This window comes from Pteropus alecto, unplaced genomic scaffold (assembly GCF_000325575.1).
Source record: "Pteropus alecto unplaced genomic scaffold, ASM32557v1 scaffold157, whole genome shotgun sequence".
Lineage (NCBI taxonomy): Eukaryota > Metazoa > Chordata > Mammalia > Chiroptera > Pteropodidae > Pteropus > Pteropus alecto.
Genome location: NW_006440626.1, coordinates 2,889,774 through 2,909,276, shown reverse-complemented (window position 1 = coordinate 2,909,276; position 19,503 = coordinate 2,889,774). Strand labels below are relative to the sequence as shown.

Sequence of the window (19,503 nt, the reverse complement as noted above, 5' to 3'; positions counted from 1 at the left end):
GGAGGGGCCAGGCCCGGCTGCAGGGGCCGCTCGGCCCAGAAGGAGCCCGCGCCCCGCTCAGCCTTGCAGCCCCGCGCCCTGAGCATCTCCCGGGAGGAACGGAGACAAAGGAGGATTCATGTCCAAAGGTAGGGCGGCTGGTCGGGCTACCCGCGCCCGCCGGGAGGAGGCTGCGGCCCCGAAAAATCCCGGCTGGAGGTGCCACCTGGGGGAGGGTTGCTGCGCGGAGGAGCCCACGCACGGTGACATATGCACGGATACAACGCGCACACGGTGGCACACACCCCAAGATATGCATGCTCTGAGAAATGCACCCACGGGAACGCGAGGAGATAGAGACCCACGGACACACAAGCGGGGACCCATGTGCACAGAAAGCCCCACACTGGAGCGCACCAAGATCCGCGCCCACATGCCCACCACGCACAGGTATCAGGGCCACCTACCACCAGATAAGAGACCTGTGCGCTGACCCCTTCCCCCACACACAGACAGGCACCAGCTGGTGGTCTCCAAGGGAACTCGTTGGCCTCCAGAGGACTGGGATGGGGGAAGGGGGTGTCCCAGGGCCTTTTGCTCCTGACAGTGGGAAAGGACCAAGATATCTTTTGTGATTCTTCTTCTGAGAGCAGGGCCTGGGGCTGGGGTTGCCTGGAATTGCCTCTGCCGGTGGGGCTGGAAGGCTGCTAGGGTCTGGGGAAGATCTGCAGCTCAGGAATGAAGGAAGAGCCTCCCCACCCCCCACCCCACTAAGCCAAGGAAGCGAGTGCTATTCTGGAAAGGTCTCCTTCCCCTGCTGCCACCTTCCCAACTGAGGGGCGGGTGTCCCTGGGTGGGACAAAGACAAAGCCATTCATTTGCCTGTTAAAGAAAGCACCAGAGTCCTTGCTTGGCATGGGGATGGGGGTGCTGTTTCTGTGGGGGACTCAGCCAGAGGGAAGAGTCAGGTGGACAACGCCTCTCCCTGGAGCACTGGTAGTGCAGGTGGCTCCTGGCAGGGGGCCTGCAGACAGATCCCCTCTCTCCAGGGCCCTAGGAGAGCTGGGAGCCTAGGAGGGACCCCAAGGACCGTTTGGGCAGGATGGCATACTTGAGCTACATCCTGCTGTGATCCCATCCTGAGCTCTTCCCCACCTTTGGGGAGCCCCCTCCAATCCTTGTTGTGGGGGAGGGGCAGGTCTCTTAACAGCGTCTACCCCCTTGACTGTGGTCTGCACCAGAGCTGTTTGCTGGCTGGGGGTCAGCTGTTCTGCCAGGGGAGCAGTCTCTGAGGGAGGAGAAAGGTGATGGTCTGAAGGGACACCTGCTTCTCAGCGAGGCATTCATTCATTCATTCATTCATTCTTCATTCATTCATTGCCAAGTGCCTATGTTATGCTAGGTATATGGGGGCCCAGAGATCAATATGACATGGCCTCTGCCCTGAAGAAGGGTGACAACTAGCACATGTTCAGTGCCAGGTAATTTATGTCCATGCTTTTGTTTAACCTTCGCAGCAACCAGGCAAGGTAGGTACCATCCTCATTTTCCTGAGGAGAACACTGAGGCTCACAGACGTCACCCAGCCAGGAGTCAAGCCCTGAGCCAGATGCCCATTGCGGGTTGGCAGGTGGGACCAGAGAGGCTGTAGGAGCAGATGATGGAGCTACAGAATTCAACTCCAGAGCAGCATTTGTCCTGTGCCCTGGAGGTCTTTGTATCCTTGGCAGGCACCCTCACCAGCCAGTGAGCCCTTGTGGGCAATGACCTTGTCTGGGGTCCAAAAGCATCCTTGACATTTAATCTAGGGTTTGGCTAGAGTAGGCTCCCATTCGACAGCATATGAAGAGACTTGGAAGGGATGGAGTGAAAGAATGAGCGAATGAATGAATGAATGAATGATACAAGTACCAAGGTGTTCAGGGGGCCGTGGTAGCACAGAGGAGGGGCATCACCAGATGGGAAAGCAGATGGCGAGAGGAGAGCCGGGGCTCCAGTGCACAAGTGTCTTCCAGCAAAGGCTGTGACCCAGCGACCCGCTGTAGGCTGCATTTCTGTGGTGGTGGGTGGTGGTCATTAGCCTGTAACTGGCACGTGTTTGCGAGGGGCGCTTGCCAGCGGGTGCTCTGTCCGGGGCGCACAGTGGGAGCTAGTAGGTGCATGCCGGGAGAATGAAGGTGATCTGTGCTCGCTTACTAGGCCTGCCGCAGGTCTGCTGGAGCCCCCAGAAGTTGCCTGGCAAGTCTGGTAGGCAAGCCCCTTCTCAAAGCCAGGGTCTGTCTTTGGGGATGCTCTTTTAGGAAGCTGCAGGCCATGGCGAGGACACACACCTTATAAGAATACTTATAAAAACTGCCGTAAATAAGTGCGAGACTCACCTTCCAGGTCTGTAACATGAGTTAAACCTCCCTACGCACACACAGGTGGATCTCGCTCACATCACAGCTTGTGGAGACCAAATGGGTTCAGCTGTAGAAGCCCAAGGGAATCGAAAAGGGCCAGCGTGTGAGCAGCTGGGCAAGGAAATGGGGTGCTGGCTCCCAGTGCAGGCGTGCTGAGTGGGGCCGGGAGCCCCGCGGGGAAAGTCGGGTGCAGGCTGGCTGTGAGGGTCAGCAGCCGCCTCGGGCTGCGCCAATCCGCCTTCCTGACAGCCACTTCCTGGGAAGCAGGAGGGAGCCCAGCCAGGCCCTGGGGAGGTCCCGAAGCTTTGTCAGGTTTGGCTGTGCCTGGGAGTGACAAGAGAACAGTTTCCCATTGGGAGAGGGAGTCTTGCCAGCACCCGTGGAAGGACCAGGTGGTGGGGGTGTAAGAACAGACTTGGCTGGTTTGGGGGTGGGGGAGGGTAGCACTTCCGTTCCCTCTCCTTCGTACCCATCTGCTGCTCCATCAGTCCTCCTGTAAGCCTGAGACTCTGCGGGGCGGAACCCACACGGACCATAGCATTCTAGAATGGCAAAGCCGGAAGGGGTCCTCGGGAGCATGGAGTCCGGTAACCGTGCCGTGTAATTAGCATCTGGGCACCTCCCTTTGACAAGCGCTGTCACGTGCACCACTTCGTTTCCTCCCTGACAAGCCCGTGAACTCAAAAGGGGCAGGGGCAAGAGGGGCTGGAACTGTGAGGCGCTGTGTGGGTGCTTCTAGGCTTCACATCTCACGTAGTGCTCACCACGGCCTTGACCATGATCCTAAGCCGTTTACAGAGGACCACGTGGGCTCATAGCGGGGAGCTGCTTCACCCAAGTCTGCAGAGCTGGCCAGCAGTGGAGCCAGGCTCCTCCCACTTCACCACAGCACCCCATTTCATGGATGGGGAAATGGCAGGTGGGACCAGAGAGGCTGTAGGAGCTGCTCTAGGCTGGAACCTACCCAAGTGGACAGTGGCGTGAGGCAGGAACACACAGATTTCTCTTACGTGGCCATACCCATGATCTGCCAGACCCTGGGGATGCTTACCTTTCTCCACTGGAGAAGGGGTGTTTGTTCCTCAGCCTCCCCTTCCTTCTGCCGCCCGCCATCCCAAGAACACACTGTATCACCTCAGGCAAGTGACTGCCCCCACCTGGGCCTCATCCTCTACCCGCTGCTCAAAAGGGGAGACTTATTCCTCCCACAGATTCAGAATAATGGCTATGAGGGTATCTGGGGTTCCTCAGGGCACAGACTTTCCAACTTTGCAGTGGTGCTTGTGGAACTTTGGGGACACCGAGGCTGGAAGACAGGAGTGATGCTCACTCTGCAGAGAGGAAGTAGCCCTATTTGCCTCTAAAAGACAAAGCAGCTGAGGTCAGTGACAGTCAATAGATATTAGGTCCACCTCCTGACCGGTCTTGGCCCTCTGGGGAGGCGCGACTCGGGTTGGAATACCTTGAGATAGCTCTCAGATCAGTGGTTCTCCAGTAGGCCCACAGGGACGCTTGGCATTGTCTAAAGATATTTTTGGTTGTCCTAACTGGGGGCTATTACTGGCACCTAGTAGAGGCCAGGGATGCCACTAACCACCCTACAAAGCACAGGACAGCCGCCCACAATAATTGCCCAGCCCAAAGTATCAGTAGTGCCGAGGCGGGGAGACCCCTGGGTTAGACCACAGATGTACTTGGGAGCAGTGACTGCCTTTGAAGTGGCCCTAGCAACTGGACAACCTGGGTTCTGGTCCAGATCCTGCATCTGACTTGCTCTGTGTTCTTAGGCAAGTCCTTCCTCCAGGCCTCAGTCTCTTCATCTGTGAAATGAGGGACCTGTACCAGATGACATCTAAGGTCCTTCCAGGCCCAACTCTGTATAATTCTGTATCAGGAGGATAACACTGTGGCTTCCACGTGACCTCTGCAGCCCACCCCTCCCACCTTGGCCTTGCAGGGCTCCCAGAGACCAGGACGGACGCAGCCATGTCAGAGCTGGTGCCTGAGCCCAGGCCTAAGCCGGCAGTGCCCATGAAGCCCGTCAACATCAACTCCAACCTGCTGGGCTACATCGGCATCGACACCATCATCGAGCAGATGCGCAAGAAGACCATGAAGACCGGTTTCGACTTCAACATCATGGTCGTCGGTATGGAAGGCTGTGGGGTCTCTGGAGGCCCTGGTGGTGGGCAGCTCTGAGGCTCCCAATTCTCTCCAAGGATGACCTCAGTCCTGGCTCCTCTAGGATGAGCTCTTTCTAGAAGGGAAGATTTCACTGTGCTGATCACACAGGCCTGACCCCCTCCACCCCTCAAAACTGGCTGATCCAAGGGTGGGAGCTGTGGGAGGATAGGCAGCCCAGCCCCATCACAATCTGGGTGTACATAAGCTTCAGCCATGCTCAGCCTGCTTTCCGGTGTGTGGCTTGGGGGAGTCATCAGTGTCCTTCCCCACCTTCGAGAGCTGGGGGCAGGATCAGATGGAGTAGGGTCTTATTGGTGACCTTTTGTAGTGCTTTAAAGCTTAGAAAGGATTTCCAGGATACTGATCGGTCACTAAGTAGTGTCACCAGGTCACAGAATATATGAGCAAGAAGGGACCTTTGTCCTATCTCAGTGAGATATTCACTCAGTTGCTGGTACAGGGATCTAGGCATATTCCTTCTTTCTTCCTTTTTTATCCTCCAACCCATCAATCATCGAGTCCTGTCAGTTTTACCTCGTAAATATCTCTCAAGCCTGTCCCCTTCTCTCCATCTCCACTGCTACCACCCTAGACCGAGCTAGGTCCCTCACCCGGATCACCACGGCCGCCTGACTCAGTGCTGCTCAAAGGAGCTGGGCCAGAGTGCGCATCATCTGGAAAGTCTTGCTATTAAAAAAAAATCAGCTAAACTAAACAGCGTGCTTAGGGACACAGTAGATTTCTTATCTCAAGATCCAGTGGCAAATGGTTCATGGACACTGGCCACAGGCCACACTTGGAGTGATACTGACCCTCCGTCCATCTCCTTTCCCCTTCAATCTATTATCTACTGGTGCATGAATAATTTTTCCAACCTGCAAAACTCTTCCCATCAATAAGCGTAGTGCGTAGGGGTTTACGCTCCTTGTCTGGCTTGGTCCCTACCTCTGAGCCTTTGCATATACTGTTCTCTCTGTCTAGCACCCTCTTCCAGCTTCTCGTGGGTCCTTTGAAGTCACTCTTTAGGCTTCAGCTTAATTATTGTTTCTTCCTGGAAGTCCTCCTTGATCCCAGAGAGACTGGATTAGGTCCCCTTAAGTATGATGTTATAATAACACCCTACGGTTATCTCTTTCACAGTGATTATGGCAGCCTCCTGTGGTTGCCTGCTTACGTTTTGGCCTCCCTCACACTAAATGGCCCCTTGAGGGTGAGAACAATGTCTCGCTCACCACTCTACCTCCAGTTCTAACATAGCACAGACACTCAAGAATACTTAATGAACAAATGACCTTAGAAAACGTCCAGACCAAGAATGGTGAGTGTAAGACCGGTGGGCCACCTCCGTCCCCAGCAGCGCCATGGCAGACACTACCGATCGGCCATGTCACGTGATCAGTACTGAGCCCAGATGTAGCCTTTTTAACATACTGGGCTAGGTGGCTACTACGAGTCGATCAGTGGGAATGAGAAATGTAGCTTATTTGTCATCCCTGGGCTCATCCAGTTCCCTCCCTCCTCACAGTGTTAGTAAAGAAACTGAGGGGCAAACTTGGCTAGTCTCGGCGTTCAGGGAAACAGCTCTTGTCCCCCTGCCTGGACCTATTCCTCATCTGCCACAAGAATGCTCTAGACCAGCGCTTTCGACTTTACTGTCTGCACGATTCATCCGGAAGTCTTCTTAAAATGCAGATTCTGAATCACAGGGCTGGAGTGGCACCTGGCATCCTGCATTTCCTACCAACATCCAGGTGATACTGATGCCAGCCGTCAGTGGCAAGGTTGCCGCGTGATTCTTGTGCGCGTTAAAGTTTGAGAAGCACTGCTTAGAAATCAGTGGTTTTTCACACGCCTTTTAGTTGTGGAACTCCTCGAAATGAAATCTGTAGCGGTGTGTGTGTAAAACCAGTTAAAAGGCAGCCGTGGTGAAGGAGGTGGAGGCGAGGGCTGGTCCTGCCCGCCTGGCTTCCTCCTGTCACAGTACCCTCTTGGGCGTTTATCTCCTCCCCAAGACGCTAACTGCTACGCTAGAATAAAGACTGGCTGTGGGGCCAAGAGGGTCCTTGGGTTCGAGTCCTGGTCTTGCATTTATGAGGTATGTTACCTTGTACATATTTTACGTTAGGTGGACGTCAGTCTTTCCAGGACCACTTCGACTGGGGAAAAAGCCAGCGTTGCCGAGGGATTCGCAGGGCTGATATAAGGCGCATTTTGCTCACTTGTGAAAGGACACACACGCTGAGGCCGTATCAGATCGCAAAGTCATTCTGTCGTGACTTTTAGTATTATTAAAGACTAAAAGCTTAAGCAAGGACAAAACAGAAAACCGCCACCCTAGACAAATGCAGAGGTTGTCCCCTTTCTCAATGGTCCTGGGGCTCCAGGAAGGCGAGATTGTAGAATCTCACCGGTTTGCCCCAGTCTTCCCTCTCTCAAGAAACCATCCCCACCTGCCTGCTGTCCCTGCTCAGTCCGTCCCTTCCCCAGTGGTCATCAAACAAGAGCCTGGGTCACAGCTCTAGAATTCTGTAAGGTCGTGGGAGAGAATCAGGCTCAGACTCAGACATGTGGGTCTTTCTGCCTCTCGCCCTCCTGTCTTGCTCAGGTCAGAGTGGACTGGGCAAATCAACACTGGTCAACACACTCTTCAAATCCCAAGTGAGTCGCAAGGCCTCCAGCTGGAACCGGGAGGAGAAGATCCCCAAGACCGTGGAGATCAAGGCGATAGGGCACGGTGAGGATCAGGCGGGACCGCGGGCATTGGTCAGAGGGGCCTCTGCCGCAAAGGGGGAGAAGGGGGCTTGCGGGGGAATGAGGCGAATGAAAGGCAACCTCAAGACAGAATAGAATTAAGCCCTAAACTCTATGGAGCCAACTCCTTACACTCCGCGTCCAGAAGGGGGATTAAGTGGGGCTCAAGCTGGACGCAGAATGGGTGGGATTTAGACAGGCAGAAAGAAGTTCGGAAGGTATTCCAGGTACAGGGAACAGCATGAACAAAGGTGCTGAGGTGGAGAAGACCCTGAACCTGACTTTTCTAATAATTGGTCCTGCAGAAGGAAGGAGCCTGGGTCTCCCTGGCTGGTAGGCAGTGGGGAACCTGGCATCACCCGGAAGAGTGACCTCTTTGGTGCCTTTTCTGTTAACTCTCCAGTGATAGAGGAAGGTGGTGTCAAAATGAAGCTGACTGTCATCGACACCCCTGGCTTTGGAGACCAGATCAACAATGAAAACTGGTATGTGTGTGCACGTGAGATTTCTACCCTAAAGCCTGCAAGGAAGCTACCGAACGCAGTGCACGTTTGTTCACGTTGAGAGCCGTCTGCACCCTCCATGCTGAGGGTCGAGCGGAGGACTCGCTGAAGGATGAGGGAGGCAGGAGAAGAGGCCCAGAGGGGCACACTGTCCCTTCCACTTGGTGTGCGGGTGGAGGGGACAGTGTAGAGGGAATTTCGGCCAAGGGATTGGCTGGAGGTGGTAGCGGCTCAGGGCAGATAGAACAAGGCAAACCGGAGTGCAAATCCAGGCTGACCTGAAGGTTGTGGCAGAGCTTGGCCTGGACAAACAGAGGGCGAGTGAGAGATGGGAGGGAGGGGAATTGCCACGAGGAGAAATCCACAGAGCAAAGCTGCAGTCAGCGTGAAGCCAAGAAGGGGGCGAATGTGCTGTCCGGAGTGTAGTGGAAGGTTCTAGGCGGAAATCTGCTCCCTGACAGGGATAGAGACCGTGGCGCTTCTGCGAGGGAGCTGGAGTCTGCCACTGACAGGCGAGACAAGACAACTTAGAATGACCTTAGAAAAGTGCCTGGTCACCCTCTTCTCTGGTGACTCGCATGCTCCTTGATGGAGAAAAGTAATAATGACAATGACAGTGGTCATGACAATAGTGAATCACTGCCGTGCTGAGTTTGTTCTATGTGCTGTTGCTATGCTAAGTACCATACATCTGTGAACCCTGCCAGGCACCAGGAATCCTGCTTTCCGGAGTGGGGCGGGGCTTGCAGGCTCCCACAGCCCAGAAGGCCAGGTCCCCTCGGGAGTTCTAGCCTTGCTAACAAGGAAAACCACCCATAGGGCCTGAGAGAGGTTGGTCAGTGGATACACTAGACCCCCTAGTGGAAGTAGGAAATGAGATCATGTGAGGGGACCATGCCTAAGAAAAGCTCCCGAGTCCTGTCCTTCTGGGACAGCCATCTGCTTCCTTCCTATCCCCCAGCTGGGAGCCCATTGAAAAGTACATCAATGAACAGTACGAGAAGTTCCTGAAGGAGGAGGTGAACATCGCCAGGAAGAAACGCATCCCTGACACTCGCGTCCACTGCTGCCTCTACTTCATCTCCCCCACGGGACACTCGTACGTACCAGTCCCCCCCCCAACCCCCCGCTCTGGTTTGCATCATCTGGGCCCATTCTCTAGTGGACAAACAATACCTGGACTCAGCTGGAGAGAGCCACATGGGCCCCACTACAGTCATGACTCTATGATTCCCCAGATCCTCCCCAAGAACATCTGACTTCCTTGCCAGGAGAGTAAAGCTCACCAGCATCAGGCCCCATGCTGCCTACTGGCGTTCTGGCACCATGGCATGACTGCCAGCAGAGAGAAGTTGGCATATGTGAGCAGACGGCTCTTTGTTTGTTCAGTTGCTACCTGCTTTGCACAAGGCTGGGGTGGCAGCAGCAAGCAGGGTGAGACGGGGAGGGACAGGGCTCCTGGATTGGGGCTGGTGTTTTAGAAGGGATGTGGGATTCAGCTGTAGGTATGTGGAGGGTGGCCAGCCCAGCATGTGGTATCTAGAAATGAAGGCTGGTAGCAAGCAGGGCATGCTGGGAACTCTGTGAGTAGCAGGTGGTGCTGTAAGATGAGGATTGCTAGCAGAGGATGGAGAGATCCAAGTGGGCAAGCAGGCAGCCTTCCTGTTAGGGATGGTGGTCTCGTAACTAATTACTAAGCCTGGCTGCAGGGCCAGAGTTCAGTTCCTGAGAGGATGGCACAAGCAAGGCAGGCCTGCAGGCTGGTAGCAAGCAGGGCATGCTGGGAACTCTGCTCGTGAGTAGCAGGTGGTGCTGTAAGATGAGGATTGCCAGTAGAGGATGGAGAGATCCAAGTGGCAAGCAGGCAGCCTTCCTGTTAGGGGTGGTGGTCTCGTAACTAATTACTAAGCCCGGCTGCAGGGCCAGAGTTCAGTTCTCGAGAGGATGGCACAAGCAAGGCAGGCCCACATTTTGGGGAACCGGGCACTCAGCAGGTGTTCGGTGGTGGGGTCGAGGAACTCAGTGAAAAGGCTAGCTGTATCCCTCTAGAACCCGGACCCAAGGTCAGAGCAAGGCAGCAGATAGCCTCACTTAATGAGTCCCCTGGAGTACGAACCGGAACCAGATTTGGACCCCAAGCCTGGGGGCAGCTGGGCCCTCAAATGGGGAGGGACAAAGCCCCCAGCTGGACCCGTGCAGGACTAACTGGTAGCTGGCACGAGGCTCGTCAAGAAGCGCTGAGCCATAGGCAGAATAAGATACACACAAGTAACCATGACACAAAGACATATGGGTGGGGATGACAGTCCACAGCCACACCCAGGAGACAGAAATCCCAGCTCAGAGATGCCATGAAGGAGTAGTTTGAGTGGGGCTTATAGGGGACAGGACTCAAAGAGAAACGAAGATGGTGGACCCTGTGTGGGCAGAGAGTTGGGGCCTGTTCTGCACACGCCGAGACCGTGGGTGCCTGTCAGAGGAGAGGGAGCAGCCTTGTAGCCTCCGCCAGGTTCCCAGGCCGGTCCTCCTATCCCAAGGGTGGCCCTGGAATGGTGGCAGTGGCTGAGTAGGGTAGGGCAAGGTGGCTCTGACACCCCACCTTCTCTGGGCCCCAGCTTGCGACCTCTTGATCTGGAGTTCATGAAACACCTCAGCAAAGTTGTGAACATCGTCCCTGTCATTGCTAAGGCTGACACCATGACCCTGGAGGAGAAGTCTGAATTCAAGCAAAGGGTGAGAAGGCCCCCTCCTCCTTTTCCTGTCCACACTCTGCCTTCCCCGCCTCTGGTCCAAGCCCTCGCCTCTCCTTCATTATTATATCCCCCCTGCCCCACGTCCCACCCATCCTTGACTCAACCGTCGAAGAGGCTGGACTGGTGATGTCTGGGGACCAACAGTGAAGAGAAGTTAGTGCGGCCTCAGGCTGCTTTCTTTTCACCTCCAAACTTACCTGCAAAGGCCACTGAGTACGGAAATCACCATGAGTGTGAGAATCCACTCCTCAATGTTAGGTTGCTTGAAGGACTGGACTCATTAATCAAGGCCCTACAGTCCTTACTGGTGTCTTCTATAAGCACCTGTGCTCAAAGCATCCAGGTGGGGGTGGGGAGAGGGGTGCGAGAGAAGGATAAAGACAGTTGCTGCCTGCCGTCAAGAAATTTACAATCAAGTAGACCACTGAAGAGGTCCTGGATGGCTTCCTGGAGGAGGTGAGACTTAAGCCGAGCTTTGAAAGAGGGCAAACAGAGACGCTTGGGGTGGGGCGACTCACGTCTCTTCCTTACAAATGAGACTATGACATATAGTGGCAGGAGCACTGCCCATGTGGAATCTGTACTCAGTGGCACTGCTTGTCTAAATCCTAATCTTATGGACCCTGAGATGAGCGAGCTGCGCGCCCAGGCTATTCCTCATCTCAGGCTTGGCTCTGGTACTTGTGTGACTGGGGCTCGCACTTCTTCAGGACCTGCCTGCTGCCCAGGGCCTCGGGGTTCAGAGACAACTGTGGATTATCAAAGGCTGACTTCAGCCCACACACACACGCTTGCACGCGCATGCACACACTCACACGTACAGCCCTTCCATTATCCTGACACTTGGCTACCTTGTTTCTCTTCCTCACCTCTAGGTTCGCAAGGAGCTTGAAGTCAATGGCATTGAATTCTACCCCCAAAAGGAATTTGATGAGGATTTGGAGGACAAGACAGAGAATGACAAAATCCGGGTGGGTGCCTGGGGCTCTGGACATGACACAGTTACCGCCCACCCACCCCGCACCGTGGTATCCGTGGCATGTGTCTCACGTACCGCTTCTCTCTACCTGCCTTTCCCCTGCCATACTCCCTGGCCCACCCTCCTGACCCAGACCAGAAGGACATGGGAGAGGATGGGGACTATGAACCTTACGCCCAGAGAGCCGGCCCTCTGTCCATTCCCAGACCCCACAAAAGCCTCTTCTTCCCCCACAGCGCTTGGCAAAGACAGGGTGTGGGGTGATGGAAGGGCACAGGCAGGAAAAACATCAGGCTGGCGTCCAAGGTATCAGAGCTTTGCCTCAGTTTCCCCCTCTATAAATTGCAGAAGTCAGACTAGGCGAGTGGCTTATAGGCTTCTTTTCTTTTTTTTTCTTACAAGAAACCTTTAAACAAATTAAACATCAGACAGAATCCCAATATATAAAACATAAAAACAGAGCTCCTTTAGCTAAGTGACACGGGGCCCAGGGCCCTGCCTTCTCAGCAGGCCCTGGGCTCTCTGCTGGAATCCTTCAGGCTCATGGAACCTGGTTTATAAACCATCGGCCCTTGTGGTTCCTGAGATCTCTCCCAACTCTAAACTTCTGTGGTTTGGGGATTCTACGTCAGAATCCTGAGTGGTAGTCTAGGCTTTTCTACTAACCCACTGTAACCTGGAACAAATCACACAACTTGCTTTGGTCTTGAGTCTCCTCCTCCGTCAACTGTGGATAATCTAGTAGAAGCCCCTTATCTGATGTAGTTGAGACAAGTAGTTAATCAGTTAATTGAAGAAATCATTTAAAAAAATGATGCATACAAATCATAAATGTTTTAAAATATTTTATTAAATTATTAAGTTAAAAGAACTTAAAACCCATACATCACACTCATTGAACATTCTTTTCATATGGAGACAAGGCCTGTTTGAGATTAAGTTCACTCTTCATGCAAAAGCAACTCACCTTTATCAAATCTTTCTGAAACATTCACCTTAATTTCAGAGAAACGCTCTCCACACTCATATGTCTTCAGCTTATATGACAGTTAATTTATCCAATTCCTATAATAAGTACACATCAAGCAAATGGCTTTTGGAACAAACAGCTGGCTCTTGGTGAACATACAACCCACCTGGTAGAGTGGAGGGGCCTATGAAAAGCAGAAAGTGGCCTTTGAGCCCCCACAAGTTGGCGGGCATGGACCTCTGCCAGTAGGTTTTGTGCGAGACAGCGTGAGGCATCGGTTACTTTCACTGTCAGTTGGGTGGCTGGCTATCCTTTAAGAGACGTCTGTCTCTCCTAGCTAGCTCAGAGAGTTGTTTCAGATCAAACCAAATGTGTAAAGCGCTATGAACAGTACAAAGTGTTCTGTTGAAGGAAAGCTGGCTTACTGAGGCTAACCAGCAAGGCAGGGGTGCGATCAGGGTCAGGACTTGGGACTTCCAGTCCAGTGCTCTTTTTAAAAAACAAGAGCCTCACCCCTGCCATCAGTGGGATCACCGAATGAGCATCAGAAATGTGTGGTTCAAGGCTAGAGGCCCAGGACCGTGCACCATCCTGCCCTTGGAGGCCCAGGTTGTGGGAGGGTGACGTGCATGTGTGTCTGGTTTATCAGCAGGAGAGCATGCCCTTCGCTGTCGTGGGAAGTGACAAGGAGTACCAAGTGGATGGCAAGCGGGTCCTCGGCAGAAAAACTCCCTGGGGGATCATTGAAGGTAATTCAATATATCTCATTGAAGAACTGGCTGCTGGCCAATTATGCTTATTTATTAAGCACCTGTGGTCGAGGCACCGTCCTAGGATGTAAGATATAAAATGAGTGCCAGGCAGACCCTGCCGTAAGGAGCTTGCAGTCTAATTGAGAAGATGAGACTCACAGGCAGGAAGCAATAAAAGATGAATTTAGCACCTGACGGGGAGGCACTGACTCAACGTGTCAAAGGTCTTCAGAACGTGGAGAGAGTGACAAGGGCTGGAAACACCAGAGAAAGGTTTTCACATGAAAGGGGGTGTGATCTGACCAACTGCTGAAGCGTTCAGATGCTGCCATTTTCATTCTACGTTGAATGGATGTGACCTTGACAAGGTCATAAGGATTTGAAATTGCTTTGATGATCTCATTCATATGAGGGGAGCAGGGTAGGTGTGACTTCTCAGAATGTCAGCTGCGGAGGCCCTTGAATCTCAGACAAGTTAACTGCCTTGCCCCTGATCACATGACTTGTTAGTGGTAAAACTTGGATTTCAGACCTGGATATTTTAATTCCAAAACCAAGTTCATCCCATTTATCACGTTTCTCTAATTTTCCTATGACCCTTTGTTGAGATTAAAAAAAAAAATTGTCTCATTATCTGCCTTGGATTAGAATTACTTATGAGAATGCCTGTCCTACCCATTAGATTGTGAGACTAGAAGTTTCATGTCTTAATCCTCTTCTGTTCCCACAATTCTTGGTAAGTGATTTACAAATAGTAGGCACTTTGTCTATGTCAAATTAGACATTTTAAAGATGGCTTGATCATAATTTTCTATGTGTTACTGTCTTCCAATCAAATTATAAGCTTTTTAAGGATAGGAATTGTGTCTTAGGCCCCAGCCAAGTTTTTTCGATTTTCATGTATTGGTTTCCTTTTCTATAAAATGAGACATACAGTTCCTGTTAGTGTTATTCCACAGAGTCTAGAACAGTATTGTGCCTTTGTAGCTGCTTAATAAATGTTTGTTCAGTGAATAAAATCACGTGCACTGAAGTGTCAAGATAAGCAAACCTCAGGACGGGTTACGATAACCTGTCCCATGGCTCTCTCAAATGCCTCCGTGACCCGAACAGAAGTTCACCTGCATTAGTGAAATGACCACCTGTTCTGTTTTGTTCACAGTGGAAAACCTCAACCACTGTGAGTTTGCCCTGCTTCGAGACTTTGTCATCAGGTAAGATGTACCCCTGCCGTCAGATGGCAGTTTTAATGAGTTGCGGTCAGGAGGCCATCTGTTCAGATCCACTCCCTCAGTCTCTGGGTCTCTCTGACAGTTTTCGGTCCTAATTCCAGCTCCCATCATGGAGCAAAAGGGGCTGAAGAAGGAGCATTGACTCTAGAGTTGGTCCCTGACGGGCCAGGCCATGAAGTGACGTATTAACTTCCGATGTGGGTGACCTCATTCTCCTCCCACCCCTAATCGCATCCCTCTCTCTTTGCACCCGTGTCCCTCAGAACCCACCTCCAGGACCTCAAGGAAGTGACACACAACATCCACTATGAGACCTACAGGGCCAAGCGACTCAATGACAATGGAGGCCTCCCTCCGGTGAGCGTGGACACAGAGGAAAGCCACGACAGTAACCCATGATGACTTTTCTCTGTATCATCACACATACCTACTTTTCCACACACACACATCCCAAACACCACCACCAACCACCTTCTTCCTTTCTACTCTGTCCCGCAGGCCTGTCTGGTATTTGTGGAGCATCTTGTCTACAGTGTGTGTGTGCGTGCGTGCGTGTGTGTGTGTGTGTGTGTGTAGGGAGAGTGTGTGTGTGCGTGCATGTTCAGGGGTGAGGTATTTTCACTGCCCTCCCTGGAGAGTCCCTTGTAAGTTTGGTTCCTCCATGGCTGTCCATTATCTGTCTCCTTTCCTTATGTCCCAGAACAAAGCCGTGCGCCTCACTCAGGAGGTCCGGGGGAGTTTCATTTAAAAATGAGGGAGCAGGTGAGCCACAGGTAACTCTTATCTCTGAACCCGCCCGAGAACTGGGGCTGCAGAGATTCTCCAAGGACAGGCTGCAGAGCCAGACCTGGGAGGGAGCGAGGAACCGGGACTGAACCCGCCCTGGAAGCTGGGGGTGGACTTCTTGGGAACAGGAAGGTCGGGGACAGCAGAGAAGTAGGCCAGAGCTGGGCTCCTGCAGGAAGAATTAGTTCCTGGAGCTGGAGACGAAAGCTCCACCCTTCCGTCTGTGTCGCATTGACTGCCCAAAAGCTACCACCTGTCCCCGTCACAGACTGTTTCCACACTCGTCTCACTCACCTCGGCTTCTGCTTTTTCTCATTCTCTCCCTTTCCCTCATTTTTTCATCCCTCTCAGGCTTCTTTTACTTTCTTGTAGACTAACCCACATTAGCTACGTTTCTATATTTAGGACTCATGCCCAATCTACTTCCAAAAATGACTTTAAGTCACCTTAAAATAAAATCACAGCTAAAAGCATGGGACAGCACAAACTGGAATTACGAGAGGAACCAGACCCATAGGGAGGAATAGGAAAGCGTTTCTGCATTTGAGGGCTGAAATTGGCCCTGAGCCCCTGGGCAGCCTGGGCGAAGGAGAAGCTTCCCGGTGTCTGATTCAAGAAGCATACAGGCTGGTCAAGCGAGACAACCTTCTCTTTTTAGGCATTAAGTTCTAGAAGAACTCAGTCTAGAAAGTATCAGGAACAACACAGAATTTTTGTCTTGGTGGTTTGGCTTCAGAGGCAAATTTTAAATGACACCTCCCTTTTCTCTGTCAGGATTCCTCTTTAAAGCTGGCTTCTCTGTTGCTCCTTTATATATACTTGAGCCCTTCTTCCCTTCTTTTCTATTCTCTCTCACTTCTCTGCTGAAGCTAATTGTATTATTGTCTGTCTGTCTTTCCTGCTTTCCCCCCATTTCCCCTCCTGATCCTTGTAGACATTCTCAGCAATACCCACGATCATACATTTAGCCTTTTCTTGCCTTTCCTTTCAGCCCTGTATTTATTAATGCATAGATATCCCCTGTTTGTTTTATAAACAAGTTACTCCTTTAGTCTGAAAGGTGGCTAAAATTTGGGGCTGGGGAAACACTTTAGCCTTAGGCAAGGGAAAACACCAAATGATACAGTTTACACTAACCTCATACGACCTCCTGTTTGTTCCATCTCCTGGACCGATCCTAGGTGTTTTACTGGTCCTCTGCAAATCCCAGCATTTATAGTCCCTTATCACTCAGGTGCTAGGAAAACACAAAGATTTAAGACCAAGATTCAGTGGACCAAGTGAAAGGGATGGATGAGAAGATCACCACTGACCCGAAACCTATGACCTCAGTCTTTCCTGGGGCTCTTTACCAATCCAACTCACATTCTCCCTCACCCACGGTTATTCTAGGGCAGGCACCTGTCAGGATAGAACAGCAGCAAGGTTAGAGCCCAGGGGTTGCTACATTTGAACAGAAGAGGGATCCCTGGCTTAGACAGGGAGCAGTCCTGTGTGGAGATGTGGGACTGGACACCTAGGCCTGGCAGGGAACACCCAGGGGTGGGGGTGGCGGGCATCAGAGAGGCTGATAGGAGGATGATACTTGATGCCCCTAAATCATGACTTCAGCCTCCCTGGAGAAACTGTTTTATGTATCTGGTGTCCACACCCTCAACCATTCTCAACCCCCCTGCAGGGAGAAGGCCTCCTGGGCACTGTCCTTCCACCTGTGCCAGCCACCCCCTGCCCCACTGCTGACTGAAGGCCATTTCAAGCGCTGCTTCTCCCTCCATTCCTCTCAGCTGCTATTGCTCCATGGCCTTTTTAGGGCTGTGTTTGTCCAGCTGACCTCCACAGGCCCTCTCGGCCCCAAGCAGGTGGGAGGGGCCAGCTGCCTCTTTAGAACAGTTGCCTCCATTTATCCAAACGCCCCTCTCCTCCCAGTGGAATGGAGTTCTCGCCAGCACTGCCCTTCTCCATCGTCTGTGTCAGCCGGTCCCTGCCCATCTGTAAGGTGAAGAACTCATCAAGAGCTTCTTCTACCCTTGCAAACCCATACGAGCTACTTGTAACCATCTCAAGGGAAATGGCATCACTCCCTGTCCATCTGCATGAGCTACTCTTGGTTTCTTTAAAGGGCCCAGAAAGCCACTTTACTGCTTGTCAGATTCATTGACGTCAGCCGTGTGAGCCCCGATGTGGGACAAGGGTGTCTCCTTTATTGCTTAAAGCTTATTTATGAGGATGGGTCACTACAGATGTTGGGCAGCAAGGGCTAGGAACACTTCTTAAAAAAAAAATCTGGCCCAGAGTGTGGTTACACACGCTTCATACCCCATAATACAGCCGCTTAGCAAGAGTAGTTTTCTCGAAAAGATGTTTCTGGAGTTGACTTCCTTACCCTCAAATTAAAAAAAAAAAAAAAAAAAAGAACTAAACACAGAACTAAACTCCAGACCCCTACAAGATGTGAACTCTAGGGAGATAAAAAGCCCATCTGTCCACTTAGCAATAAGAGAGATCTCTTCCTACCTACCCCAATTACTCCTACCCCGCCACCTCCACCCTGTTAATGTGAGTAAAAATGAATGAGCCTGGCCACAGTTGGTCACTGTAGGCTAGTGGAAAATACCTAATGGAGGGCAAGGGCCCCCATCAGATGCATGAATGTTTGCGAATGTCGGCTGCCACTGCCCCACACACTGTGTCTTTATGAAATTGCCTCCCTTCCCACCCCCTCCCCATCTCCACCTGGACACAACTTGCTCAAAGGCTGGTGACTTGTGGGCCATTCATCTACAACCAAGTCCTGATGGAGCAAGAGGCCCAAGCCAGGGGGGTGCAAGAACGACCCATTTCTTAAATGTAACCAGTCCCAGCGAACCTTTTGGTGACATTATGGTTAAATTTCCCAATTGAAAATAAGCCAACAGACTCAACTGGTTGTGTAAATGTTGCTAGACTTTATGTGTTGTACAACTAAACATTGCTGTTTGAACAATAATTGTCTGGCCCGTGTCTTATTTGTACTCCTCCCTCCTTGGCCGAACAGCCATTACTTCATTTCACCCATATATGGAGGGTGAGATGTGGACTGTCTTGGTAAGAAGTAGCCACAGAGATTCAAGATGGAAAACATTTGTAAGGTCAGTTTGTCTTTCGTTGGCATGAAGTTTGAACCCCGGTCATTATTATTCCCTGGGATTTTGTATCCAAAATGAGTGAGGAAGCCATCACACTTGATCGTGAGGGAGCCATCACACTTGATCGTGAGGGATGTTGTGCTCTGCCTAGCCTGTCTCCATCAGTGAAAAAAATGATTTTCATTCATCGAATTTCCTAGCTTTTCCCTTCCTCCTTACTCCTGAAGGCATACAAACCAAGTCTATCAAAAGAATGAACTCATTTTGCCTAGAGACTTGCCTGTTTTACAGTGAATACTTTTAAGAGTTAAGAATTTCAATTTAAAGTACTAGCTTATCCCTTGTCTTTTTTGAACTTAAATCAATCCTTCCTCTATTTGAGGTTCCTACTCTCTTTTGTAGCCAACAAATAATACAACTTTCACCTGTATATTATGTCTCTGAATTTGAATGTGATGATCATATATGCAATGGCATTTGGGGTCTCAACATTCCGTAGGGTGAATGCAAAGTATAGATGAACAATCAGGGGTCAAGACTGGAGGAAGACCAATCAGGAGGCTCTTGGAGTCATTCAATTACAATGATAAGGGCTGGAACTAGAGTGCAAGGCCACACCCAGATGAAGAGACGTGAGATTTGAGCAACAGAACAGTTATGTGAACTTAATGTCACAGCTAAGAGAAAAAAAGAGTTCTTCTAGTCCAATGCTTTTAGACACATATGGAACCTGAAGTCCAGAAAGCATAATTGTCTTGCCTGAAGTTGCACATTTAGGTACCAATGCAAGACGGGACTAGACTTCAATGCTTGTTCCATTGCTTCACACCATTCCTATTGTACTTTGTCTGTTCTAATAGTCTTGCACTTAAAAATATATATAGTTCTGAAATCAGGATACAGCTTACAACTGATGACATGTCTATTGGCAACTTTTTTCTTAGTGGTACATTTGAAATGGTGTATCATAACTGACAGCATCTTAAATTTGATGAAATACAGTAGTCCAAAAGATATTAACGCCTCTTTGTTTGGAACCCCCTGGGGCTATTCGTGAAGTTCAAAGAAAAAAAGGGATGTACATTCC

General features: G+C 51.3%; 1 protein-coding gene across 2 annotated transcripts; it reads left to right on the top strand.

Annotated features, from left to right (window-relative positions):
- SEPT3 (septin 3) lies at nt 1-18,277 on the top strand. Of its 2 annotated transcripts, none has more exons than XM_015593609.2 (11): nt 1-128; nt 4,339-4,530; nt 7,171-7,299; nt 7,720-7,801; nt 8,781-8,918; nt 10,435-10,552; nt 11,448-11,543; nt 13,174-13,270; nt 14,436-14,487; nt 14,769-14,862; nt 16,970-18,277. In XM_015593609.2, exons 1-11 carry the CDS (start codon nt 119-121, stop codon nt 17,033-17,035), a joined length of 1,074 nt encoding a protein of 357 aa, XP_015449095.1. In that variant the 5' UTR covers nt 1-118; the 3' UTR covers nt 17,036-18,277. The 2 variants fall into 2 exon arrangements, with proteins under 2 accessions (XP_015449095.1, XP_006917427.2); XM_006917365.2 differs by having other exon boundaries at nt 13,171-13,270.
- Nucleotides 18,278-19,503: the final 1,226 nt, after the last annotated feature.

What these genes read in the sequence shown, in the direction of transcription:
- SEPT3 (XM_006917365.2), top strand. An exon ending in CAGAGAATGACAAAATCCGG is followed by an intron (nt 11,544 to 13,170) that starts GTGGGTGCCTGG and finishes CTGGTTTATCAG; the next exon opens with CAGGAGAGCATGCCCTTCGC. An exon ending in CTTCGAGACTTTGTCATCAG is followed by an intron (nt 14,488 to 14,768) that starts GTAAGATGTACC and finishes CGTGTCCCTCAG; the next exon opens with AACCCACCTCCAGGACCTCA.